At 42.7% G+C, this 24,346-nt stretch overlaps 5 protein-coding genes across 12 annotated transcripts in view; all 5 read left to right on the top strand.

Moving 5' to 3' along the window:
* LOC124382265 (meiosis inhibitor protein 1-like) overlaps positions 1 to 2,480 on the top strand; it is an 18,676-nt gene extending 16,196 nt beyond the window's left edge. For 3 of the 7 annotated variants that reach the window (XM_046844470.1, XM_046844474.1, XM_046844475.1), the window contains 6 exons: positions 42 to 187; positions 450 to 531; positions 673 to 779; positions 922 to 1,053; positions 1,488 to 1,600; positions 1,729 to 2,010. In XM_046844470.1, the coding sequence (XP_046700426.1) occupies positions 42 to 187; positions 450 to 531; positions 673 to 779; positions 922 to 1,053; positions 1,488 to 1,600; positions 1,729 to 1,780 (632 nt within the window). In that variant the 3' untranslated portion in view covers positions 1,781 to 2,010. Of the gene's footprint in view, positions 1 to 41; positions 188 to 449; positions 532 to 672; positions 780 to 921; positions 1,054 to 1,487; positions 1,601 to 1,728; positions 2,011 to 2,291 lie in introns of those variants that run through there. The other 4 variants (XM_046844471.1, XM_046844472.1, XM_046844473.1 and 1 more) reach the window with 4 other exon arrangements.
* Positions 2,481 to 2,543: 63 nt separating this feature from the next.
* Positions 2,544 to 6,404, top strand: ccdc134 (coiled-coil domain containing 134). Its single transcript, XM_046844487.1, has 7 exons — positions 2,544 to 2,756; positions 3,968 to 4,083; positions 4,217 to 4,343; positions 4,937 to 5,013; positions 5,139 to 5,320; positions 5,545 to 5,616; positions 6,017 to 6,404. The coding sequence occupies exons 2-7, from the start codon at positions 3,975 to 3,977 to the stop codon at positions 6,140 to 6,142; spliced, it is 693 nt and encodes a 230-aa protein (XP_046700443.1). The 5' UTR covers positions 2,544 to 2,756; positions 3,968 to 3,974; the 3' UTR covers positions 6,143 to 6,404.
* A 3,660-nt stretch (positions 6,405 to 10,064) lies between these two features.
* LOC124382269 (GTPase IMAP family member 4-like) lies at positions 10,065 to 13,229 on the top strand. 2 transcript variants are annotated; one of them, XM_046844479.1, is made up of 2 exons: positions 10,065 to 10,208; positions 10,934 to 13,229. In XM_046844479.1, exons 1-2 carry the CDS (start codon positions 10,187 to 10,189, stop codon positions 12,457 to 12,459), a joined length of 1,548 nt encoding a protein of 515 aa, XP_046700435.1. In that variant the 5' UTR covers positions 10,065 to 10,186; the 3' UTR covers positions 12,460 to 13,229. The 2 variants fall into 2 exon arrangements, with proteins under 2 accessions (XP_046700435.1, XP_046700434.1); XM_046844478.1 differs by having other exon boundaries at positions 10,065 to 10,272.
* A 2,024-nt stretch (positions 13,230 to 15,253) lies between these two features.
* On the top strand, positions 15,254 to 19,990 carry LOC124382276 (GTPase IMAP family member 7-like). The gene is made up of 3 exons (XM_046844486.1): positions 15,254 to 15,373; positions 16,512 to 16,580; positions 18,636 to 19,990. Exons 1-3 carry the CDS (start codon positions 15,361 to 15,363, stop codon positions 19,550 to 19,552), a joined length of 999 nt encoding a protein of 332 aa, XP_046700442.1. The 5' UTR covers positions 15,254 to 15,360; the 3' UTR covers positions 19,553 to 19,990.
* Positions 19,991 to 21,402: 1,412 nt separating this feature from the next.
* LOC124381778 (GTPase IMAP family member 7-like) lies at positions 21,403 to 24,008 on the top strand. The gene is given in 4 exon segments (XM_046843638.1): positions 21,403 to 21,546; positions 22,000 to 22,907; positions 23,048 to 23,565; positions 23,568 to 24,008. Coding segments are annotated over 3 exon segments (1,482 nt in total). The 5' UTR covers positions 21,403 to 21,546; positions 22,000 to 22,312; the 3' UTR covers positions 23,937 to 24,008.
* The last annotated feature ends 338 nt before the right edge of the window (positions 24,009 to 24,346 follow it).

Raw genomic sequence — 24,346 nt, 5'->3', positions numbered from 1 at the left:
ACACAAGCATTGTACTGCTTTTCATCATTGTGTGTGTGCAGCGTGTACAGTGCGTCTGCTGAAGGCCGTGTTGGATGTAGACCTGTGCTCTGCTGTAGTGTGTGTGTCAGAGTGTATGGAGTTTCATCCTCTCAGCTACAGAGGAGCAATCAGCATCACCACAGCTCTGCAGAGCGTACTGCTGCAGGTACACACACACACACACACATTCTCTAATTGGGAAGAGAAGCTCAGCAGATAAAATGTTGACCTTCTAAACCACCAAGGTGTGTTCAGAAGACCCCTAACCCTCACCTGCCTAATGTATAAATAGGATCATTGTAAATCACTTTGGATATAGATGTCTTTCAAATGTACAAATACATGTATTGAATTACACAATATGTGCAGTTATTGTGTGTGTGTGTGTGTGTGTGTGTGTGTGTGTGTGTGTGTGTGTGTGTGTTTAGAAGCAGGAGATGCTTCTCGGTGTGTCGGTGAATTGTCTGAACTCACTCATAAACTTCCTGAACAGAGGCAGAGCAGCTATTGGTACAGATCTTTGTGTGTGTGTGTGTGTGTGTGTGTGTGTGTGTGTGTGTGTGTTACTTATTGTGTTTGTCACTTCAGGTTTACTGCATCACTCAGTGTGTGTGTGTGTGTGTGTGTGTGTGTGTGTGTGTGTGTGTGTAGTTCAGCATGTGGTGTGTCAGCCATGGAATCGTTTCTTGCTCCACTCTCTGCTAAACTCAGACGAAAATCTTACACTGCATCCAGCAACACTCTGCTTACTGACAGTGGTAACACACACACACACACACACACACACACACACACATATATGACCAAATTTAAGTAAGCAAATCAAAATTGGTTGAAATAAAAGACAATTTTGTGTGTGTGTGTGTGTGTGTGTGTGTGTGTGTGTGTGTGTGTGTTTAGCTGGTCCGTTGGTCCGGAGATGGAGTGCAGTGGGAGTCAGACCTTGTGTATGTGTGTGAAACAGCTGAGAAGAAAGGAGTGAAAGAGTTGCAGGAAAACACCATACACACACTGAAACAGCTGCTGACTGAGGTAAACACACACACACACACACACACACACACACACACACACACACACACACACACACAGACAAGTAAATTGGTTGGTTTCTCCTCTGCATCTCCATGGCAGCAGGATGAGAGTCAGTTCAGACTTTACTCGCACACAGGTTCCTGGGGCACACACACATAATTATGCATCATACACCCTCTTTCTCTCTCTCACACACACACACACACACACACACACACACACACACACACATATTTATACATTATACACACCTCTTCCACACACATCACATGTAGTGTAGATGAATGTTCTCCTCTGATCTCAGTGTCTGAGTGAACACAAACACTTATTCTATAAATAGATCACATTAAAGCAGTAATTTAACTACTCTGTGTGTGTGTGTGTGTGTGTGTGTGTGTGTGTGTGTGTGTGTGTGTGTGTGTGTGTGTCAGTGCAGTGAGTGCTCTCTGAGTGAGGAACTGAAACTGAGAGTGGAGAGTCTGTTAGACCATCTAGAATCCCTCACCCATCTGTGTCTTTCAGAGATCAGCACCGGGTGTTTACTGTATCCTACACACACACACACACACACACACACACACACACACACACACACACATACATAATCACTCACACACACATACACATACACACCAGTACATGGTCTTTTATTTGTCCTTAATTATGTATCAGTCGAGTGGGACGTTTATCCATCTGCCTCAATGACTTCACTGTCAATCACTAGATTTCTAACACACACACACACACACACACACTCACACTCACACACACACACAGTGTAGTAGTAAGTCAGTAGTCACTCAGTCAGTAGTAAATGAGTTTTGTGTGTCTTGTGGTAGATTGTTATTGTTTTAATAGAAAACATGGTGTTTTATTGTATTTTATTGAATTCAATATGGGTTTAGTAAATTAGATGACACACACACACACACACACACACACACACACACACACACACACCCATTGTTCAAATAACCTGTGTTTATTTAAATAAATAAATTCTGCATTTAAACCGTTTGCCTGATAAGTGGTTAATTATATATGTGTATATACTGTGTACACACACACACACACACACACACAATCCTCATTGATATTAAAAGGTTTAACATATAAAATGAGTTGGATGTGTTTTATATGGTGAGGATGTTCACTATGTAGTGCACTAGGTAGAGTTTTTTTTAGCTTCTTTACACTCTCGTAAAAATAAACCATTATCCCGTAATTTACCGCAGGAGGTCGCTGTCCATACCGCGTGAGCTAGGGATCTAGTGAAGTGTGTATGGAAGAGGGCTGTGTTTGCGTCCCTCAAATCCCGCCGTGTGGAAATGTGGAGCGCAGAACAGAGTGCAGTATATTACTATACTCATTATTAATGATCTGTGTGAAGAGTGCTGAGGAACCCCCTCTCTCGCTCTCTCTCTCTCTCCTCCTCCTCCTGCAGGAAGTGACGACACCAGAACGCCAGGGTCCAAACGCTGCGCTCTGATTGGTCGCCGGTAGGCAGCGCGTGGCAGCGGTGGAGTGGAGTGCAGTGCACGAGCCGGTGTGTATGTGGGTGTGTGCGCTAATAACGCGAAGTCATTTTATTTTACCAGCACACACACACACACACACACACACACATTACAGAGCGGTGTGATTTGTTGTGCCGGAACTGATCGCTGCTGCTTCCTGTTTCCTGTCTTCCTGAGTAACAGGTAAGAATGATACATCAGGCATCATCATCTACATCTCCTCTCATCCACTGCAGTCTCTTACTCCACTTCCGGTCTTCATCATAGAGCAATTAATTTAATTAGCATACAGGTTTATTGAGAGTGATCCACTCTGAGCGCGTGCTGAAGGAGAGGGGCATCAGTGAGGATCATCTGCCCGACAAGTCTGTGTGTGTGTGTGTGTGTGTGTGTGTGTGTGTGTGTGAACGAGTAAACTAGAACACGTGATTGAAGAGAGATTTGTAGTGTTCTCTCCCTCAGTACATGATCCTGTCATTAGTGTAAATATGAGCTTTGAACTGCTGTGGGAATAAAACCAAACCCATGCTGGTGTGACTTAATACCCCTGAGCTGCTGCAGAGTTTTATTCCTCTTACATTACAACAAATCAATCAAACCACACGCCTTCATCCAGAACCATTTACAGTGACCTCATTTATACACTGAGCAGGTGAGGGTTAGGGGCCTTGATCAGGGGCCCAGCAGTGGAACTTTACTGGTGGTGGTGGGATTTGAACTCATAACCTTCTGAACAAGTCCAACATCTCAACTACTCTGATACCTCCATCCCCCTGTAGTGCCCCCAATAATTCAGGTTTGTGTAGAGATTTGATCAGCAGTGGTGAGGTGGAGATGATCAGCAGTGGTGAGGTGGAGATGAGAACAGTGGTGAGGTGGAGATGATCAGCAGTGGTGAGGTGGAGATGATCAGCAGTGGTGAGGTGGAGATGATCAGCAGTGGTGAGGTGGAGATGATCTGAAGTGGTGAGGTGGAGATGAGAACAGTGGTGAGGTGGAGATGATCAGCAGTGGTGAGGTGGAGATGAGAACAGTGGTGAGGTGGAGATGATCTGAAGTGGTGAGGTGGAGATGAGAACAGTGGTGAGGTGGAGATGATCAGCAGTGGTGAGGTGGAGATGAGAACCGTGGTGAGGTGGAGATGAGAAAAGTGGTGAGGTGAAGATGAGAACAGTAGTGAGGTGGAGATGAGAACGGTAGTGATGTGGAGATGAAGATCAGCAGGTTCAGTGCGTGTGAAGTGTTCAGAATCAGTGTATCTCAGGGCCCTAAACACCAGAGGGCAGTGTGGCTTTTCCTGAAGGGCAGATGTATTGAATCATGTGCAGTTCTGAATGTTTGTGTATATAGTCATGTGACGCTTTGCACTGTGTGTGTGTGTGTGTGTGTTACAGGTAGGCCATGCAGAGTGTGTGTGCTGTGCTGCTGATTGCAGCGTTTGGTGCTGTGTGTTCCACAAACTCCAACACACACACCCCACGCCATGGACACGACACCAGCCTGGAGATCTGTATCCTCCTGTACACATACACGTGTGTTTGTGGGTGTGTGTGTGGGGGGTTGATGTGTGTGCGCGTGTGTGTGTGCGCGTGTGTGTGTGTGCGTGTGTGTGTGTGTGTGTGTTTTTCCTGAGTGTGTGTTAGATAAGCGTCTGTTTGAGGTGAAGAGGAAGGATCAGCTGAACGCACTGAAGAATCTGGTGGATCTAAACGATGTTAATCAGCAGTACAAAATCATTGACATCATGCTGAAGGGCCTCTTCAAGGTACGGCATTTCCACTCATCTTCTCGCGTCTCCACTCCTCTCCCCTCGTTCATACCTCTCCTCTCCTGTGGGTTGAGGTTCCGGGGGTGTGGTTTGGTGTTTGGGGACGTGGTTTAGGGTTTGGGGTGTGGTTTGGGGTTCTGGGTTGTGGTTCAGGTTCCGGGGTGTGGTTTAGGGTTTGGGGTGTGGTTTGGGGTTCTGGGGTGTGGTTCGGGTTCGGGGTGTGGTTTAGGGTTTGGGGTGTGGTTTAGGGTTTGGGGTTCCAGGGTGTGGTTTGTTGTTTGGGGGCATGGTTTAGGGTTTGGGGTGTGGTTTGGGGTTCTGGGTTGTGGTTCAGGTTCCGGGGTGTGGTTTAGGGTTTGGGGTGTGGTTTGGGGTTCTGGGGTGTGGTTTGGGGTTTGGGGTGTGGTTTAGGGTTTGGGGTTCCAGGGGTGTGGTTTGGGGGTGTCCGGGTTAATAGAAGTAAAGCATTCCGTTTCAACCGTCTCATATATCAGATTATTACTGTTGTGAGCACGAGAAGTTTCTGTTCTTACCTGTGTGTGTGTGTGTGTGTGTGTGTGTGTGTGTGTGTGTGTGTGTGTGTGTGTGGTACTAGAGGACTCAGAACTGTACTGGTAGCTGCTAATCTGCAGCCTGATGATCCTTTTCCACAGGATGATAAGATGAAAGAGGGTAAGTTTCACCATGTGTAATGGAGACATAAAGATCTCTGTGTCCCACTCAGAGCCTGTGTGTGTGTGTGTGTGTGTGTGTGTGTGTGTGTGTGTGTGTGTGTGTGTGTGTGTGTGTGTATACAGCGTACTCACATGTGTTGGAGAACACAGCGTTTTTTGGGGACGTGGCTCTGCGATTCCCGCGGATTGTCCATCATTACTACGACCATAACTCTGAGTGGGGGAAGACGCTGCGCTGGGGGCTGAGCTTCTGTAACCAGTCTGGAGTCTTCACTGAAGGGAATCACCAACAAGTTCTCACTCTGGTGTGTGTGTGTGAGTGAGTGTGTGTGTGAGTGTGAGTGTGAGTGTGTGTGTGTGTGTGTGTGTGTGTGTGTGTGTGTGAGTGTGTGTGTGAGTGTGTGTGAGTGAGTGTGTGTGTGAGTGTGTGTGTGTGTGTGTTTCGCAGTACGTTGTGGTGATGATGATGATGATGTAATCAGAAACATGAATGTTGAAGTAGTGTCTGAGATCTGGTGTGTGTGTGCAGATGTCTCAGGAGCTGGGAATCACAGAGAAATCTCCAGACTTCATTAACCCTTACCGTACTGAGAAAGATGATGTGAGAGACACACACACACACACACACACACACACACACACACACACACTTCATTAACCCTTACCGTACTGAGAAAGATGATGTGAGAGACACACACACACACACACTTCATTAACCTCACTGCATTGAGAAAGATGATGTGAGAGACACACACACACACACACACACACACACACACACACACACTTCATTAACCTCACTGTACTGAGAAAGATGTGAGAGACACACACACACACACACACACACACACACACACACTTCATTAACCCTTACCGTACTGAGAAAGATGATGTGAGACACACACACACACACACAAACCCATACTGTAGACAGATGATGTGATTAGTGAAGGATCCTGATGACCGATCCAGTCCAATCTCTCATTCCATCCGTCTCTCAGGTGCTCCACACTGCTGATGCCTTCCAGAAGATACTCCGTGAAGAGCAGAAGCGAAGGAGGAAGGAGGAGAAGAGGAAAGAGATCAGGAAAGGGCCGAGAATTTCCCGCTCTCGCTCTGAACTCTAACGCCCCCTGCTGGACCTCCACCCAGACACACAGTTAGAGAGTGATAGAGATCTGTGGTCAAAACTACATCAGGTGTTGGTGAAGGAGAGGAGCAAACAGGCAAACACACACTCACACAGAGAGAGAGAGAGACAGAGAGAGAGAGAGAGAGGGACAGAGTCAACTACATTTACAGTATGAGTGACGATTTATCAAAGTTTTATACAGTTTCACTTCAACAGTGATGGAGAATAAATCTCAAATAAATCTTATGAATAATGAATGTTCTAGAAGAACGTAAAGCAGAAGTAATGATGTGTATGAAAGTGAGGTGAACAGAGCTTCTCTTTAGAACGTTTGTGGATGCATGGTAGGACCTTCTATCTGCCCTGTGTTCCAGTCCTGTGTTTAACACTTCACCTTGTCCTCTAGAAGTGTCGGTCACTACATACACTCGCCTCGTCCCCACATTACACACTACACTTGTGCTGAAGACCACTCAGCTAGGGTGTGATGTTTACAGTATTGGAACACAGCCGTGCCAGCTCAGGGCAAGGTTACCTCCTTCAGTGGAGTACTGGCACGCTGCTTTTATACAGTGTGTGTGTGTGTGTGTGCGTGTGAGGTTAGTGGAGTTTCCTACCTTAATTAGACAGTTATTTAAAGATTTCATTGTGTGTGTGTGTGTGTGTGTGTGTGTGTGTGTGTGTGTGTGTGTGTGTGTGTGTGTTTTATCTCCTGGTGAGATCTGATATTCCAGTGGACACTGCAGCTCAGTGGTTGTGTGTGTAACTGCAGTGTCTCAGGCAGGATTCAGGTTCATGCAGACTTTATGTACCATGTGTTTAAATCCTCCATCATAACACCAGTGTGTGTGTTTATTATCATTACATCATCATCATCATCATCATCATCACATCCCAAGAACATGAAACAAATCAAATCAAATTTTCAATATATTGTACAATACATTTAAAACAATATATTAAATATTTACTACATTTGTACAGCTGTTTTAATTGTGTGTGTGTGTGTGTGTGTGTGTTGGTGGGTGGGTGGGTGTGTGTGTGACTCCATTATTTATTTAATTTAAAAGCAAATCTTATACATCCTTGAAATATAAAATATATTTAAAAAATGTACAAAAGAACTTGTGTGTTTTCATGGCACTTTATACTCTCAAATCTCTTATTTACTGTGATTAAAATGAAAAACGTGTTACAGAAGGAGCAACACTGCCACATTTATAGTACAGTTCTATAAATATATTCTAGTGAATGTGAGAATGTGAACTTCTCTTTAACTTCCTCTTATATGCTGCCATTCGCTTGAGGATGCTTCTGGATATCTTCTTTTGCACTGTTCCACTTTTTCCTTCAACTTCTGGTCCTGAATATCACTAATCACTTTCTCAACATCTCTATAGATTCTGTCTGTGTAGTGACCTGTTTTAGAGGAATAGGTCAAACAGTTCATCTAGCTAGCTGAGCTGGGTATCAGAAATCACAGGCGTGTTGATGATGGAGACGTGTCTACTGTCCCGCAGGATTCTGTGAGAGCTGCACTCTCTGGTTTGAGAGGTTAAATTAGCAGCAGACTGGAACACATTTCTTTCCAGGATAGTGGTTCCTGGTGCACTCTTCTCAACCCCAGTCTTTCCCAGGAGCACCAGCCTCAAGTGAGGAACTTTTTACCACGTCACCTTCACATCTCCTCTGCAACTGAAACTAGGCAGAATACAGATTTTACGTTCATGTCATGTAAATGTGTTCATGACAGAATAGTGAGTATACTGGAGTAAACATTTATCCCATTTAGATAACATGCACAAGAAGAGGTTAATGGCTTTGAGTGAATGTTTACAGTCAGCATTTCTGTACAATCAGAAGTCCTGCAGAAAAGACCAGCAGCCTGATATCACAGTTACATTCAGAAAGGGACCAAATTACATCAACCTAAACTAATGATGTTTCTACTGAAGATCACCACAGAGGCACTCAGTAAAATACTACAGATATAATGCACAGAATGATCTCTGCCCCTTAGTACCTGAGAGACCTTTTGGTGTTGTGATCTAAGTCACACAGTAATGGAGCAGCTATAAAGTCTGAGGTGAAATCATGCTTGTGAACTTTATGTCCCAGAATGTCTGCGCTAGATTTTGAAAATGTTCTAAGTTTTTATTCAGTTCTTAAGTTAAGAATGTGGAGAATTTCACTCGGATTGTGGTGTTAATGTTTTTACCCATTAGTGAAGAATGATTTATTATTAATGACTTTTCAAGTCAGCAGAAAGTAATCTGATGTGTCTTCTGTCATCTTCACATTGCAGCTACAGAATCAAATATATGTTTACTTCATGTCATTTGTGTTACATCACATTTAAATGATGTTCAAGAAACATCAAATAACAGCAAAATATATGATGAAAACTTCAGTATAAAATAAATTAAAATAAATTACATGTGAAACTTGTCTCCATTATTCTACACTGCAGTCATTATATCTGTCCTGTGATCATCAATCACCATCTGGTTTGAAGCAGAAACAAAACAGGACAGAAACAGACTGCAGCAAACAGTTAAAACAGCAGAAAACATCATTGGTGCTCCCGTGCCCACTCTCCAGGACCTGTACCAAACAAGAACCAGAAACCAGGCAGGAAAAATCACTACTGTGCACTCACACATTTTATTTACATCACTGATCTGTATCATAGAATCTGTAACTCTATTTAACACTCATACTGTCCATATTGTCTCACATTGTCTTTATTGTCTTGTGCAGTCTGTCTTGTCTTGTGTGTTTTGTATGGTAGAGTCCAAGCTGAATGTACAGTGTTTTTATGTCTGTACTTTTGAGATTCACTAACAGCTGGAACCAAATTCCTTGTGTGTGTCAACACACCTGGTCAAAATCCTGATTCTGATTCTGATTGCTGCTCAGCATGTGCTTAATTGTATCCAGGAGGTCAGAGATTTGTGTCTGCACTGTGTTTGTGTTACTGAAGACATGGATTTTATAACCACATCCTTCAACAAAAACACTTCAGCCCACTTTCTTCATTCCTCTCTACAAACATGACAATCACCTCGTCCTCCTCCAGCTCATATCCTTGTGTGAAGAGCACTGTGGTAAACTCCTGGATGTCTGGATTGAATAATTCTTTAACAAACTCCAGCATCTCTTCCTCATTCTGTAGCTCTTCTCCAACAGGAACACAAGCAGAGCAGCATGAAGACCAGACTGGCAGCAGCTTATCTTTCTCCTGTTGGAGCTCATCTTCAGTGACATCTGGATGCAGCAGGTTTGGAGTATAATTCACACACACTTTCCTTCCTCAAAGATGGCAGGTGTGTGCTTGACATGTTTTAGTTACTTCCCCTCTGTAGCGTTTGGATTGATGAACACTTTTCCCCCAAGTATTGTGTTTCCTGTGGAGCTTTCCCCAGATCCACTTCTCCCCCACCCCAAGATCTGGACAATAGATTCACCTGAAGAATAAGTGGGAGAGGGGCCACCAGAAGAGACAGGAAAAATGCAGTGTTAATAATAAATAACCATTTATATATTGTCACGATATTTGTGTAAATGATCCAAGATTTTTATTATTGATATTTATTATTGTATTCTTTTCTTCTCCTAGGTTTTCATTTACATCTTTTTTCAGCTTTTTTATATATCACCAGCACACCATGACAACTTTCTCATACATGCAACCCCATAATAACTGGCAATAAAGATGCTCCTGATTCTGATGTCCTGATGAGAATGATTTAATCAGGAATTATTCAGTTGATGGTTTGTGGTGGTGTGATTGTTTGTGTATTGGTTGGTATTATGAAGAATAACAGCAGGACTGAGGTGTTTTCCAGCTGCAGGACTGACGGTTGGTCAGATTCAGGGACAGATTCAGTCACGTGCGTCATGAAGACGTGTTTCAACACACCACAAGATGGCGGACAGGGATCAGGCAGGGTGAGAGTGTGCGTGTGCGCATGCGCGTGATGAGGCTGGTGGATCAGTGTGTTGATCAGGGAGCAGGATCAGGATCAGGTTGAGGATCATGTCTCTTCTCTGTACACCAGGTAATAAACAGCAGGTCATTACAGCGTCTACACGATCACATGGATGAAGATGGAAATAATCGCGGTGATTTAGCTGCATTTATTTCGTGTTTTTTGCTGAAATATGAAACTTTGGCTGTGTGATAAAGAGGAATATATTTTAAAGTTGCATGAACATATTGATATATTTGTGTTTTGACTTGTGTTTGTGTCGGATATAAACTTTTTTTCCCCCATTCTGACCGGGTTGTGTTTCTGCTCTGTGATTGGTTAACGCTGCTGTCTGACACGCCCGATTGACCAATCGCAGCGCGGGGTGGGCGGGGTTTATCAGTATCTGGGTGAGGGGGAAAACGAAAGTATGGAAGTCCTGAGAAACAGAGCATTCTATATGTTCTTTCTTGTTTTCTTCTTATCACGACATAAACATCATTTCCTCGTGATCAGTCCTTAATTTCTGTGTGTATTTCACATGAGAGCAGTTCCACAGGGATAATTACATGAACTGTTTGTGTGGAGAAAGTTAAGTCGTGATCACGAGATAATCCATGGCCTCTGAGGATATTGTGTAGAAAATATCTAAAATATATTGAATGTGTTTAAATGTATTTCTGTGTCTGAATCTTCAACTCGGACTCATTAAAGTCACACTGAGAGTCAGAGTTTATCTCACAGTACTTTGTTCCTCTTGTAGTCGCTCATCTTATCCTACATTATAATTAGAATGATTTCTCTGTTTTTCTCAGAGACGAGCGGTGAGAAACGTGAGGAGAACCTCGGAGATGAACCTGAACTCAGACTCGTGCTCATCGGCCGGACAGGCTCCGGAAAAAGCGCAACAGGAAACACCATCCTGGGACGGCGTCACTTCCTGTCTGAGCTGAGAGCCAGCTCTGTGACGCAGGTGTGTGAGCAGGGAAGTGCTGAGGTAGCTGAGGATGAGATTTATAAACACACCAAGGTGTTGGTGGTGGACATGCCAGGATTTGGAGACACTCGCTCAGATCCTGATCAGGTTCACACAGAGATCGCCAGGTGTGTGGCGCTGAGTGCTCCCGGTCCTCACGCCTTCCTGCTGGTCATTCAGCTGGGACGCTACACAGAAGATGAAGACCGAGCTGCTCAGGAGATGCTGCGAGTGTTCGGCGAGGCTGCTCTACAGCGCCACACGGTGATCGTGTTTACCCGCGGTGACGATTTGGAAGAAAGTGGCAGTGATGTGGAGTTGTTTCTGGGTCCTGATGCTCCAAAAGCTTTGAGATCTTTACTGGAAACTTGTGAAAGAAGATACCATGTCCTGAACAACAGGAACCTGGAGAACAGGAAGCAGGTGAAGGAGTTGCTCAGAAAAGTGGAACAGATGGTGGAGGAGAATGGAGGGCAGTGCTACACCAGCGCAATGTTCCAGGAGGCAGAGCTTGCTATCCGTGAAGAACAGGAGAGGCTGATGAGCCAGGGGGCTGCAAACGTGGAACGAGCCAAGAGGAGGAAGAAAGACTGTGAGGAGGAACCAGAGGAGATGTGGGTAGAGGAGAGATCAGCTGAGAGGTGGTGGTTGCTGATGGAAGGATTTAGGAAATGGAAAGATAGTAGGAGGAGAAGAAGAAAGGGTGGGCTGGAGTCTCTCCGCACTGAAGCAGCACTCTCACCAAAGGTTCTAGAGAGGGTGAAAATCTTAGTGGCAGCAGGAGCTACGGGATTTGCGGTGGGGGCAGTGTGTGGCGCTGTTGCCCCTTTTGCTTTTGCAGTAGGAGCCTCTGTGGTGAGTAGTTCCATAGGTATCACTGCAGGTGTGGCTGGAAATACAGCTGTAGCTGTTGGAGCAGCGATGGGTGGGGTGGTGGGTGGTGCTAATGGGGTTTTAGTTGGAGTAGAAGCATCAGCACCTGGGGAGGCAGCACTTGAAACTCTGGAGCAGGTAGGTGTGATGGGGGTCACAGTGGTGGGTGGGGCTGCGGTGTTGGGGGTGGGGGCAGGGCTTGTAGGGGCTGGGCTTGAGGCTGGTGCTGCTATAACCGGAGCTGAAACAGCAGCAGCAGCAGGAGCAGGAGCTGCACCACAGGCACTAGGGGGAGCTGTAGTTGAGGCTAGCAGTGGTCTAACAGCAGAAACCAGCGGACGCATTTTAACTGCAGTGTCGGCGATCGGAAGAGTCGCAGCTGGAGCCGTGCTGGCTGGAGGACTGGTGGTGAAGGTGGTGAAGGAGAAAGTTCGCTCGGCGACTGAATGCACAGAGAGAAAGTCGTATGAGATTTACTGGAATAAGCAGTAGGCGGAGCTACACAGGCTGGTGATGTGTGTTATTGCAGTACTGGCATAAGCTTTCATTACTGTAGTGCCATCTTATTACATGCTAGTATCTTCTCAGCGCAGATAAACACCCTGTATTGGTTTTGGGCTTTTTCATAGTCAAGATAGCTACTTAGCGTACACCGCTAGCATATAAACTAACTCGAGATCCTGAAGGAGTTCAGCCTCCAGCACGGGTTCACACGCTCAGGCAGAACTGGTGAAAACAGTTAGATCACCTTCTCCCAGGATCACACACTCGACCCTCACTCAGAAGGAAACAGTTTTCACCATCACCTTGATAATCTATTTTCTGTCCACAACATGCTGTAAGTGAAGCTGAATTGATCAGAACATGATCTGAAATGTGATTAATATTCAGATTATTACTTTAATTTACACAGAAATTGTAGAATAAATTGAAGGAGACGTGGAAATGCCCTTAATGTTTATTGATTTGACGATTATCGAATATTTTACAAATATAAGTACATTAAGTGCATTTCCACGTCTCCTTCAATTTATTCTACAATTTCTGTGTAAATTAAAGTAATAATATTAATATTAATATGAATGAAAAATCTTTTGTACTTTTCTGAGCCACAGTTGAATGCAGTCTGTTCATCCCAGTGTTTTATTTTATAGTTTTAATGGAGGATTAAACTTCTCCCAGTGCATCACATCAACATAAAGGAAAAATGATGCTTTGCTTGAACCATGTGCCTTCAATAAACCACTGGAAATAAAAAGTTATCAGTGTATTGTGTTTTACACGTTCATCACTTTCACATCTGCCCACTGCTGCATCCTTCACACAGCTGAACATGAGTGATGATGATATCAGTCTGGGAGATGAATGTTCCCCTGAGTCACACCACTTCTGCCCCAAATAACACATCTTACACAAGGTTCACATTTGCTCCAGATTCCAGATGTTTAGCATTAGTTCACTTCTAACCCAGCAGAACTCCACTGTATTTATCAGCACATCGCTGCTCTTTCTGAACTTCTACTGCAGATGTTTAGAAGGTATTGATTTCTATAACAGCAGCTCTGACATTAGTGCAGGTTTATATTCACGCATCCTCCAGCACTCATACAGCAAAACCTCTACGTCAAATATATCATTATTTAGAAGTTTAATTCAGTGAGGAGTTTTTGTTGAAATGAGTTGATCACATCTGCACGTGTTGTATCATGTAAAGTGGACTGTTCGCTCATCAGAGATATAAGACGTGTGTTGGTTTTATATGAGAGTGGAATGTGTGATCCTACACCACCATTATCTCTACTGGTGTTCAGAAAAGGGAACCCAAGTGGAAAAGCAGGTCAGAAGGAAATGAGGCAGGAAGTGACTGATGTGTGAACGTGTGAACAGACACTGTGTTCTGCAGACTCTTCAATTCTATTTAGATTTATTTGCGGTTGGTTCCCTTGAGGGACTTTCTGACAGCCTGGGAAAGGCTCCAGCGGTGTCTCAGTGGGTCCTGTGTATTATACAGAGGGGCTACTCGATTCAGTTCGGGTCATCTCTTCCACAGTTCAACAGGATGTGTCTCTGGCCTTGGGACAGGAGGTGCTCTCCTGAGGAAAGGGACCATCGAGGTGGTTCCCCTCTTGGGTGGAAAGTCAGGCTACAGCACGTACTTCACTGTTCTGAAGAAGGATGGCGGGTTGCATCTGCTCCTGGATCTCTGCTCCTTAAACCACTCACTCGTTCTTCATCAATGCAAATGTATGAAGACGAAACAGAATTTTTCTGTTTTTAAAAGAGATTTTACTCATAATTACACTGGAATATATAAAAAGTAAAAAGGCCTCGAAACTTGTTGCAATAATAAGAGAACTTGATTTATTTAAAGAGGAATGAAAAGACCCCTAACTTTACACCCCTTTATTTCTTCTTCTTCTCTGTTTCTTTGCTTTCTGCAATATTTGTAGTTATTGTACTTATATTGTAGATGTACATTTATTTGTTTCTTTATTTGCATTTATTAGTGCATTTGTATATGTAAATACTGCTGAATATGTTCAATAAAAAATTAATTAATTAATTAAACCCACACACTGAGAGAACATTTCCGCTTACTGAATATCCACTTCCGGTTATCGGTGCTTTTTAATATGTCCGGCTAGAAACATGCGCTTTAACGCAACATCCTCCTACAGTTACAGTCATATCTGTCTTTTTATCCTTTATAGAAATAAAAGAACCATAAAAAAAGCTTTCATTCATTATAGAACAGTTTAATATTTGATTGTTTGCTGAAATGTTTTATGTATGAGATTTAATAAATTAGGAAGAAATGTAAATTTATTTTTAACTAGAAATCAATAGCACTGTTTTTGTTCTGAATATTTAAATAGTCGATTAATTTTGATTGGTTAAAGCACATCATGTGATTGAGGTTAAAGGTCATGGCAGATGTTTTAGTTTTTATTTCACAACAGCACTGATGCAGCAGATGTCCTGATTACAAAAAAGCTTTATTTTTATTTTATGCCAAAGACCGTCTTTTATTAGTTTATTAGTTTATTTAATTTAATCTGTTAATTAAAATAAGTTTCATGTAATTAGAAACATTTGTTGTGATCAGGATTGTTTGTATCTCTTATTAATGCCTGGTTGTGTTTTTCTGTTTTAAAAATCACGTTTACTGATGTGTGTGTTTGTAAGTGTAAGGATCAGATGAATGATGGAATAAATAGGTAATAAAAGTGAAGATGTGGAGCAGTGAGAGATTTGGTGTGAATGATGTTCTGGGTGAAGTGAGAGTGTGAGCAGCAGGGGGCGCTCTTCTTCCTGAACACACGCATGAGGAAGTGTGTAGTGATGTGGACCGAGAATCTACCTGGAGAATAAACTGCGTTTAACTAACAGACAATGTCGCTTTCAGGTAGTGGAAAAAAATATTACCTGCTTTTTATAAAACAAAAACTCTGTGTGTGTGTGTGTGTGTGTGTGTGTGTGTGTGTGTGTGTGTGTGTGTGTGTGTTTTATATGAAATCTATTCAATGCTCCAGTTTTAGTTTCGGTTTGTTTCGCGACTGCAGGAGAAATAACAGGAGGTTTAAGTGTAAGATTTGTGTGACTGTGGATCAGAATGTGTGTGTGTGTGTGTGTGTGTGTGTGTGTGTGTGTGTGTGTGTGTGTGTGTGTATTAATGATCATTGAGAAAATTACAGACTGAAATCAGCACCTGATACACTGCTGTTATAAATCACTGTAGTTTTAAACACTGGAATTGGATGAAGTCAGGTGACTTTTAGTGCTGTTTCACAGTGAAACCAAACAACATTCTCCTGGACCAGGTGCTACACAAAATTACACAAAATAACACAAAACTACACAAAATTACACAAAATTACACAAAATAACACAAAACTACACAAAATTACACAAAACTAACTTAAACATACAGAACTACATAAAGTTCACACCACAACACAACAGTAATAACAAGAATAACAATAAAACAGTAACAGTGCTGCACTGAACACACACACACACACACACACACACACACACACACACACACACACAGTGAAGGAAAAGCAGTCAACATCTCTGGGAACTCCTGAAGATTGTTAGAACCCATTCCAGGTGATGATCTCCTGAGGCTGACTGAGAGAATACCAAGAGTGTGTGAAGCTTCATCAAAACTAAAAGGAGCGACTTTAAAGAATCTAAAAATATAAAACATTTTCTGTGTTTATTAACATTCCATATTTATTCTCTCAGAAATTATAAATTCACTCTTCAATATTAATGTACAACAACAACAACAACAACAACAACAAAGACAAAACATTGAATAAGAGGGTGTGCAAACAAACTGCTGTGTGTGTGTGTGTGTGTGTGTGTGTTTGTGTGTGTGTGTGTGTGTGTGTGTTGTGTTTGTGTGTGTGTGTGTGTGTGTGTGTGTGTGTGTGTGTGTGTGTGTGTTTGTTTGTGTTTGTGTGTGTGTGTGTGTGTGTGTGTGTGTGTGTGTGTGTGTGTGTGTGTACAGAACTTTATAGTGTTTATTTCTGCAGTGGGAAAGCAGGAGAAAGAAGAGGAGAAACCATCAGGACGACAAAGTCCTGATGTAGACCGTCCAAACAGTAAGAACACACACACACACACACACACACACACACACACACCACACACACACACACACAAACACACATTTTAATAGAGATTTTGCATTGACAGAATACATGGATATTGATAAAGTTGGAGATGTTATCAGGTGTCTTCATGTGTGAGTTTGAGGTGCAGGTGAAATCTGTTTGGATGGAAACATGTGAACTGTTACATTTAAACCCACTTAAATAAAATTTTACTGTAAAGTGAAGTAAACATTCTCACCAGAACATCATTCAGTATCTACTGCAGTCTTTTTGCCCCCGAAATAAACCACATTCAGAAATCAGCTAATAAAAGACCCCCCTGTAATTCAGTAACACAAAGAGCCGTCTTTACACACCAGATACACACCAATACGACCCTCACACACTGTGACCATTTACTGTAGAATCTCAGCTCATTTCTAACTGTAGTGTGTGTGTGTGTGTGTGTGTGTGTGTGTGTGTGTGTGTGTGTGTGTGTGTGCAGTTTATTGTACTCTGTGCTTCTGTAAGTTTCTGTGCTGGTTTAATCCACTGTACCTTCTCTGTGATGAAGGAAACACAGGGTTTGTGTCTGGACTGCAGCCAAACCTGATTCTCTTTTTAAATTTAAACAACTTATTCTTCTCCTTCTTCATCTTCTTCTTCTTCTTCTTCTTCTTCTTCTTCTTCTTCGTCTTTCGGCTGCTCCCATTAGGGGGCGCCACAGCAGATTATTCGTCTCCATACCCCCCTGTCCTCTACATCTGCCTCTTTCACACCAACTACCTGCATGTCTTCCCTCACCACATCCATAAACCTCCTCCTTGGTCTTCCTCTTTTCCTCCTTCCTGGTGTCTCCATCCTCAGCATTCTCCTACTGATATACCCCATGTCCCTCCTCTGCACATGTCCAAACCATCTCAATCACACCTCCCTCACCTTGTCTCCAAAACGTCCTACATGCGCTGTCCTCTAATAAACTCATTTCTAATCCTGTCCATCGTCACTCCCAACAAACATCTCAACATCTTCAGCTCTGCTACCTCCAGCTCCACCTCCTGTCTTTTACTCAATGCCACTGTCTCTAATCCATACAACATCTCAGGTCTCACCACAGTCCTATAAACTTTCCCTTTTACTCTCACAGATACTCTTCTATCACAAATCACTCCTGCTATCACTCTTCTTCACCCACTCCACCCTGCATGCATCTGTGGTGCTCTTCCTGCAGGTCTGCACATCTCCCTTTTTCTTAAAGATCAGTACCAGCACACTCCTTCTCCATTCCTCAGGCATCTTCTCACCTTCCAAATCCTGTTGAATAATCTGGTTAAAAACTCCACTGCATCTCTCCTAAACATCTCCATGCTTCTACTGGTATGTCATCTGGTCCAACTGACTTTCCACTCTTCATCCTCTTAATCACTGCTCTCACTTCCTCCTTAATAATCCTATCCACTTCCTGCTTCGCATCTCCACACCATCCAACATCAGTTCCCTCTCTCCCTTTACCAGTCATAGTACCAACATTTAAAGTACCAACCAGAACCTCCACTCTCCTCCACTTCTCCTTTCCCTGCTGTCTCTGTAGATGTCTTCCTCCTCTCCTTCTCCTCCTTCAGACAACAGCAGCACAATTTCCACCAGTACCCTGTTGTTAATGATACCTGTGGTGGTTGTTGGTAAACCGGGCCTCGACCGATCCAGTGTGAAGTTCTGATTCCTGATCCGTATATTATATTTGGCAGATGATTTACACTGGATCTCCTTCATACCACAAACCTCCACATTTATCCAGGGCTGAGACACTGAGGGTCTCCTGACCTGAGCGACACTAATGACTGGATTAAACATGAAACAAAATATCAACTGCTTTATATATAAACATATATTAATAATGTGTGTGTGTGTGTGTGTGTGTGTGTGTGTGTGTGTGTGTGTGTGTGTGTGTTTGTGTGTGTGTGTGTAGATTCAAATCTTTTCTGTGGTCATGTGAGAGATCTGATAATCACACTGTAGCTCTTGGAAGGATCCTGTTACTGTGTGTGATTGTTTCTTCTCCAGTGTTCACAGTGAGGATGGTGCTGGTGGGAAAAACCGGAGCTGGTAAAAGTTCCTCAGGAAACACTATACTGGGCAGGAAAGCCTTCGGAGCTGTACAGAGTGGATCATCTGTAACTAAAGAGTGCTGGAAGGAGACTGGAGAAGTGGCTGGGAGGGAGATGGTGCTGGTGGACACTCCTGGACTGTTTGACACACAACTTTCTGAGACAGAACTGACACATGAGATCAGTAAGTGCATTAACATGACAGCTCCTGGACCCCATGCCATCATCCTGGTCATTCAGCTTGGTCCCTTCACTGAGGAGGAACATCTCGCAGTGGAGAAGATCAGAGCACTTTTTAATGAAGGAGCAGATAAACACACCTTGGTCCTGTTTACTCATGGTGATGATCTCAGCTGCACAATTGAGGAGTATCTCAGTACAGCCAACCAGCCCCTCAAAGATCTGATCCACAGATGTGGACAAAGATACCATGTGTTTAACAATAAAGCAGTGCAGAACCGCATGCAGGTTCTAGAGTTCTTAAAGAAAGTAGATGAGATGATTTCAGCAAATAATAATGAGTTCTACACCAGTAAGATGTACAGGGATGCGGAGGAGATGCTGATGATGAGAGAAAATGAGCTGAGGAAGTTCTATGAGCAGAAACTCCACGAGCAACAAATGGAACTGAAGGCCAAGTTTGAGGAAGAAAAGAGGAAACTGCAGGAGAACATTGATGCCTTACATGAATCTGATCGAGAAAAGGAGAAGAAAATCAAAGATCTGCAGTATCAGGTCAACTGGAGCAGGAAAGTTCTGTTTGAATACAGGAGATATTATGAAGACCGACTGAATGCAGTGAGACAGGAAGCAGAAGAAACTCAGACGTATAAGGAAGAGCTGAAGATCATCATAACAGCGATCAAAAGCTGAAACATAAAATAATCAGCTTTTTATTTTCTATTACAATATAAATAAATAAATTCAGTGTGAAAGTAAATCTTTTATAAAGTGAAACCTACACGTTAAAAATCTCAGCTTCACCTGGTATCTGTCTCAGACTCAGACTCAGAATCAGACTCAGAATCAGACTCAGAATCAGACTCAGACTCAGACTCAGACTCAGTCAGTGAGTTATTGTGATCATTCAGAGCTGTGATGGTGACCAGAGTGAAGGTGGTGGACAGTGGAGAGTGTTAGAGTGAGGATGAGGATGAGGATGAGGATGAGGAGCTCATCATGAACATGACTGTAGTTATTACACACTGCTTCTGCTGGTGGTCTCAGTAACCAGTTACTCATTATCTGTGAGTGAATGTATTGTTTTTAGCCTCTTCTGTGTGAACATTAAAAGTGATTTATGAACATTAACTGCTTGTTGTTTTATTTTTTAGCAAATTGATTCTTATATTCTGACATTTCCTGCTTTTGAAAACAGATGTTGACAGTTTTTCATAAGTAGAACAGATGTGAAAAATTCTGTTAGTCAGAAAAAGATTCTTTTTTTATGAAACAACTGATAGATTTGCATGTGATACAAAACGAACACACAATAAAGATTTGATCTGATTGCTCTCATATTAACCTAATGTTAGATTTTCATCATGACAGAACAAAACACGTGATCAACGATGCCCGTGGTGTCTTTTCTGATCAGGGAAGAATCACAGCACACAGAATGGAGCAATGTTCTTCTTCAGTTTATTGCAGATAACAGACAAGTAAATATACACTGAAAAAAACCTGACTTAAAGCTGTTCCTGATTGGGTAAGAAGACATAGCAACTGGAGATGTGTGAGTCCAGATAAAGACTTTCTGTATACCTTACATACTCACATCGGAAAGATCCTATAGACATTAAACAGATAACATATAAATGTGTTTAGAGAACCAGTGTGAGAACCATCTTAACATCTTAACAATGGCACTTTAATTCATTTCTGATTTACTGCCTCACACCATCACAGGATGTTCTTCCTGGGAACAGGATCACAAGAATCAATCTGAAAACAAAGTAGTGTTCAACACTCGTGAACAGATTCTTAATCTTCTCAAAAAAAGCTTTACTCAGCAGTTATGTCATGTTCTCCAAGACGTTGAGAATTTTAAGAACACAAAAGAACAATATATGAACTGATAAATAAACACTAAGCGTTACTGGCCTCAGGAGGGTCACCTACAACCTCTACAGGAGCATCGTCAATATAAGTAAGTGTTCCTACCCACAATTCACTCCTCAAGTGAGACTGAAACTTCCCTTCATTACTCACCTGATAGAACTAATAATCACTGACCAACATTCAACAATCAACTGAGTAAAGAAGATATACAAAGTCAGAATCCTACCTTACCAGCAGAGAGAAGATTCTGTTCATAACGAGAAGAGTGATGGAGCTTCAGACACACCTTTATCTTTTACACGTTTGTCTGAATTGGGCTCCTGAGAGTTTAGACCTTTTTGTCATCTATAAGTTTTAATTTGAGTTCAGTTCTCCTTATTGACGTGACGTCACTCAACCTTTCTGAGTGTATGAGTGAAGGAACTTCTCCAGTGGTCTGTGCAGACTCCGAGTCACGACCAGGTTCATTCACCATCACATAATAAAGTCATTAATGTGACTGTGAAAATGAGCAGCAAAAAAAAGAATATATTAAAATTAAGATTTTATTTGGAAGCTCCGTGATGAAAACGTGAAAAAGTGACTTAAGTACAGAATTACATTTATTTTATTACTGTTCACTGCAGATTAGACAGTGTTTATACACACAGCCCTTAAAGACTCACTGAAAAGAGTCGGCTCACTGAACCGATTCTTTAGAGAACGACACAGCGTTACTCGGCACTGAGAAACCGAAAGCTTCATTTCATCAAGAAAACTCGACCTTCAGACACGAACAGACTTTCTGTTTAATCTCTTTTCACCAGGTAAGAGCTAATAAACCTCTTTATGATGGATTTTACACTGTAATGTACATTAATATTAAATCATCAAACACTCCGAGACTTCAGCTTCAGTAGAGAAGAAACCGGAAGAAGCATTTTACACACACACACACACACACACACACACACAGTTGAAGATCAGCTTTATGGGCGGTTTTATTGGTGTTTAGCAGCAGAAGCTAACCAGCGCCATGACTCCTACAGTAACAGTGTTTTTAGGTGTTTTATTCAGAAATCTGTTTCTGTTTAACTCTTATATAAAGAACGTGCTGTAATTACTGCTGTAAACAGTGATAAGAGTGTGAGGATGATGAAGGTCCTCCTTCATCAGCTATCAGCAGTACAGGTGTAAGTGATAGAAGTGTTTACTTCAGTACAGATTCTGTGTCTGTTACACTCAATTATATCCACACTTATTCTCTCTCTAATCCACAGATCATTACAGCTTCTGCTTTAGGACACGTCCCAAACCACACACTACTGCACTGGTGTCTACACTGGGCTACTTCCTGTTTAGTGTGCACTATGTGATTTTAGACACAGCCTGGAATTCCCCTTGACAATAATGAAGCTGCAGTACCGTTCATCACCTAAAGAGGGCGTCTACATACTAGACTTTTAAATATACAGCAAATTATATTTGGACTCATGAAAGAAAGAACAACCACAGAACCTAACAAAAACATTCAATGAGTGTAAGAGACGGCGTTATACAGACATCAGAAAATGAGAAGTCTACAGAGTGAAGATGAGTCGTACCCATGGGAGGTCATCACCAAACTTGAATTTCATCTTGTTTGGAAAAGCAGGTTCAGGAAAAAGTGCAGCAGGAAACACCATATTAGGGAGAAAAGCTTTCACCTCTAGGAGAAGTCCCACCTCTGTTACTCGAGATGTTCAAAGTGAAGAAGGCACAGTTTGTGGACTCTCAGTGTCTGTTTATGACACTCCAGGGTTCTGTAACACTGAGCTGAGTGATGATCAGATCAGACAGAAATGTCAGAGTGTCCTCACCTCGTGTGAGTCAGAATCAGACTTCTGCACGTATCTCCTAGTCATCAGGGCAGAGAGGTTCACTAAGGAACAGCAGAAAGCTGTGCAGGAGATCGAGTCACTGTTAGAACCATGTCAGATGGAAAAGACCTGGATCCTCTTCACTGGAGGAGATGATCTAGAGGACGAGGAGCAGACCATAGAGGAGTTTATCAGGGATACAGAACCTCTGAAGGAGCTGGTGCAGCGATACAACAACAGATACCACGTCTTCAACAACAAGATACACAATAATAACAAGCAGGTTGAAGACCTTCTGGTCAAAGTTTCCAAGAACATCTTACACTCTGGTGAGTTTTTCTTCTTCTAAATTCTATTATTTCTGGTAAACACTGTTTACTTCATCATCCTACTGCTTCACTTCACTATTCTCCAACATTTTATACTTTTATTTATTTTCACTCTAAACTTTTCATTTTCCCCCAAACAGCATCACATCTGAGCAGAAGAAAGACAGAAACTCCACCAGTGAGCAGCAGCAGCAGTTCTGAGAGGAGGATTGTGCTGTTGGGGAAAACTGGAGCTGGAAAGAGTGCAACAGGAAACACCATCCTGGGGGAGAAATGTTTCAAATCTAAATTCAGTCTGAATTCAGTCACCAGTAGGAGTGAAGTTCACCAGGGTCGTGTTGGAGACAATGATGTGTGTGTGGTTGATACTCCAGGTCTCTTTGACACTTCTGCTGATCTTGATGTGATAGCTGAGGAGATAGTGAGGAGTATTGATATGTCCAGTCCAGGTCCTCATGCTTTCCTCATTGTTCTGCAGTTGGGCAGATTCACAGATCAGGAAATGCAAATTATTGAGAACATTGAAATGATCTATGGAGAAGAAGTGAGGAAATATGCAATGGTTCTTTTCACCCATGGAGACCAAATACAGGGAGAAAACATAAAGGATCTGATTAAAGAGAATAAGAGTTTATATAGACTAGTGCAGCAGTGTGTGTGGGGGGGGGGTATCACGTGTTTAATAATAAAGATAAAAAGAACAGAGAGCAGGTCAGTGAGCTACTGCAGAAGATCAACAACATGGTGGAGAAGAACGGAGGAAGCTGCTACTCCAATCAGATGTTTGAGGAAGCAGCACAATTCAGAAAGGAGGAGGAGGAGAGGGTGAGGAGAGAGGAAGAAGAACAAAAACCAAAAGAGGAAGAACAAAGAAAGAAAGAAATAGAGAATATAAAGAGAGAGACAGAGCAAAGAGTCAGACAGGAATTTAAAGAAAAGAAAGAGAAAGAGGAAAGAATCAGTCAGAAGGAGGAGAGAAAAAATAGAGAGAAAAGAATCAGAAAAGAAATACATTCTTGCTGCTGCTAGGGTTGGTGCTAGTGTTGGTGCTGTTGTTGGTGTTGGTGCTGCTCCTGGTGCTGTTGTTGGTGCTGCTGTTGGTGCTGCTGCTAGTGATGCTGTTGGTGCTGCTGCTGATGTTGGTGCTGGTGTTGCTGCTAGTGTTGGTGCTGCTGCTAGTGTTGGTGCTGGTGTTGCTGCTAGTGTTGGTGCTGCTGCTAGTGTTGGTGCTGGTGTTGGTGCTAGTGTTGGTGCTGTTGTTGGTCTTGGTGTTGGTGCTGCTCCTGGTGCTGCTGTTGGTGCTGCTGCTGCTAGTGTTGCTGCTAGTGTTGGTGCTGCTGCTAGTGTTGTTGTTGGTGCTGCTGCTAGTGTTGGTGCTGCTGCTAGTGTTGGTGCTGCTGCTAGTGTTGGTGCTGGTGTTGGTGCTAGTGTTGGTGCTG

The sequence above is a fragment of the Silurus meridionalis genome, chromosome 29 (assembly GCF_014805685.1).
Source record: "Silurus meridionalis isolate SWU-2019-XX chromosome 29, ASM1480568v1, whole genome shotgun sequence".
NCBI classification, from domain to species: Eukaryota; Metazoa; Chordata; class Actinopteri; order Siluriformes; family Siluridae; genus Silurus; species Silurus meridionalis.
The sequence above is the reverse complement of the archived record's forward strand: the minus strand, read 5'-3'. Positions and strand labels throughout refer to the sequence as shown.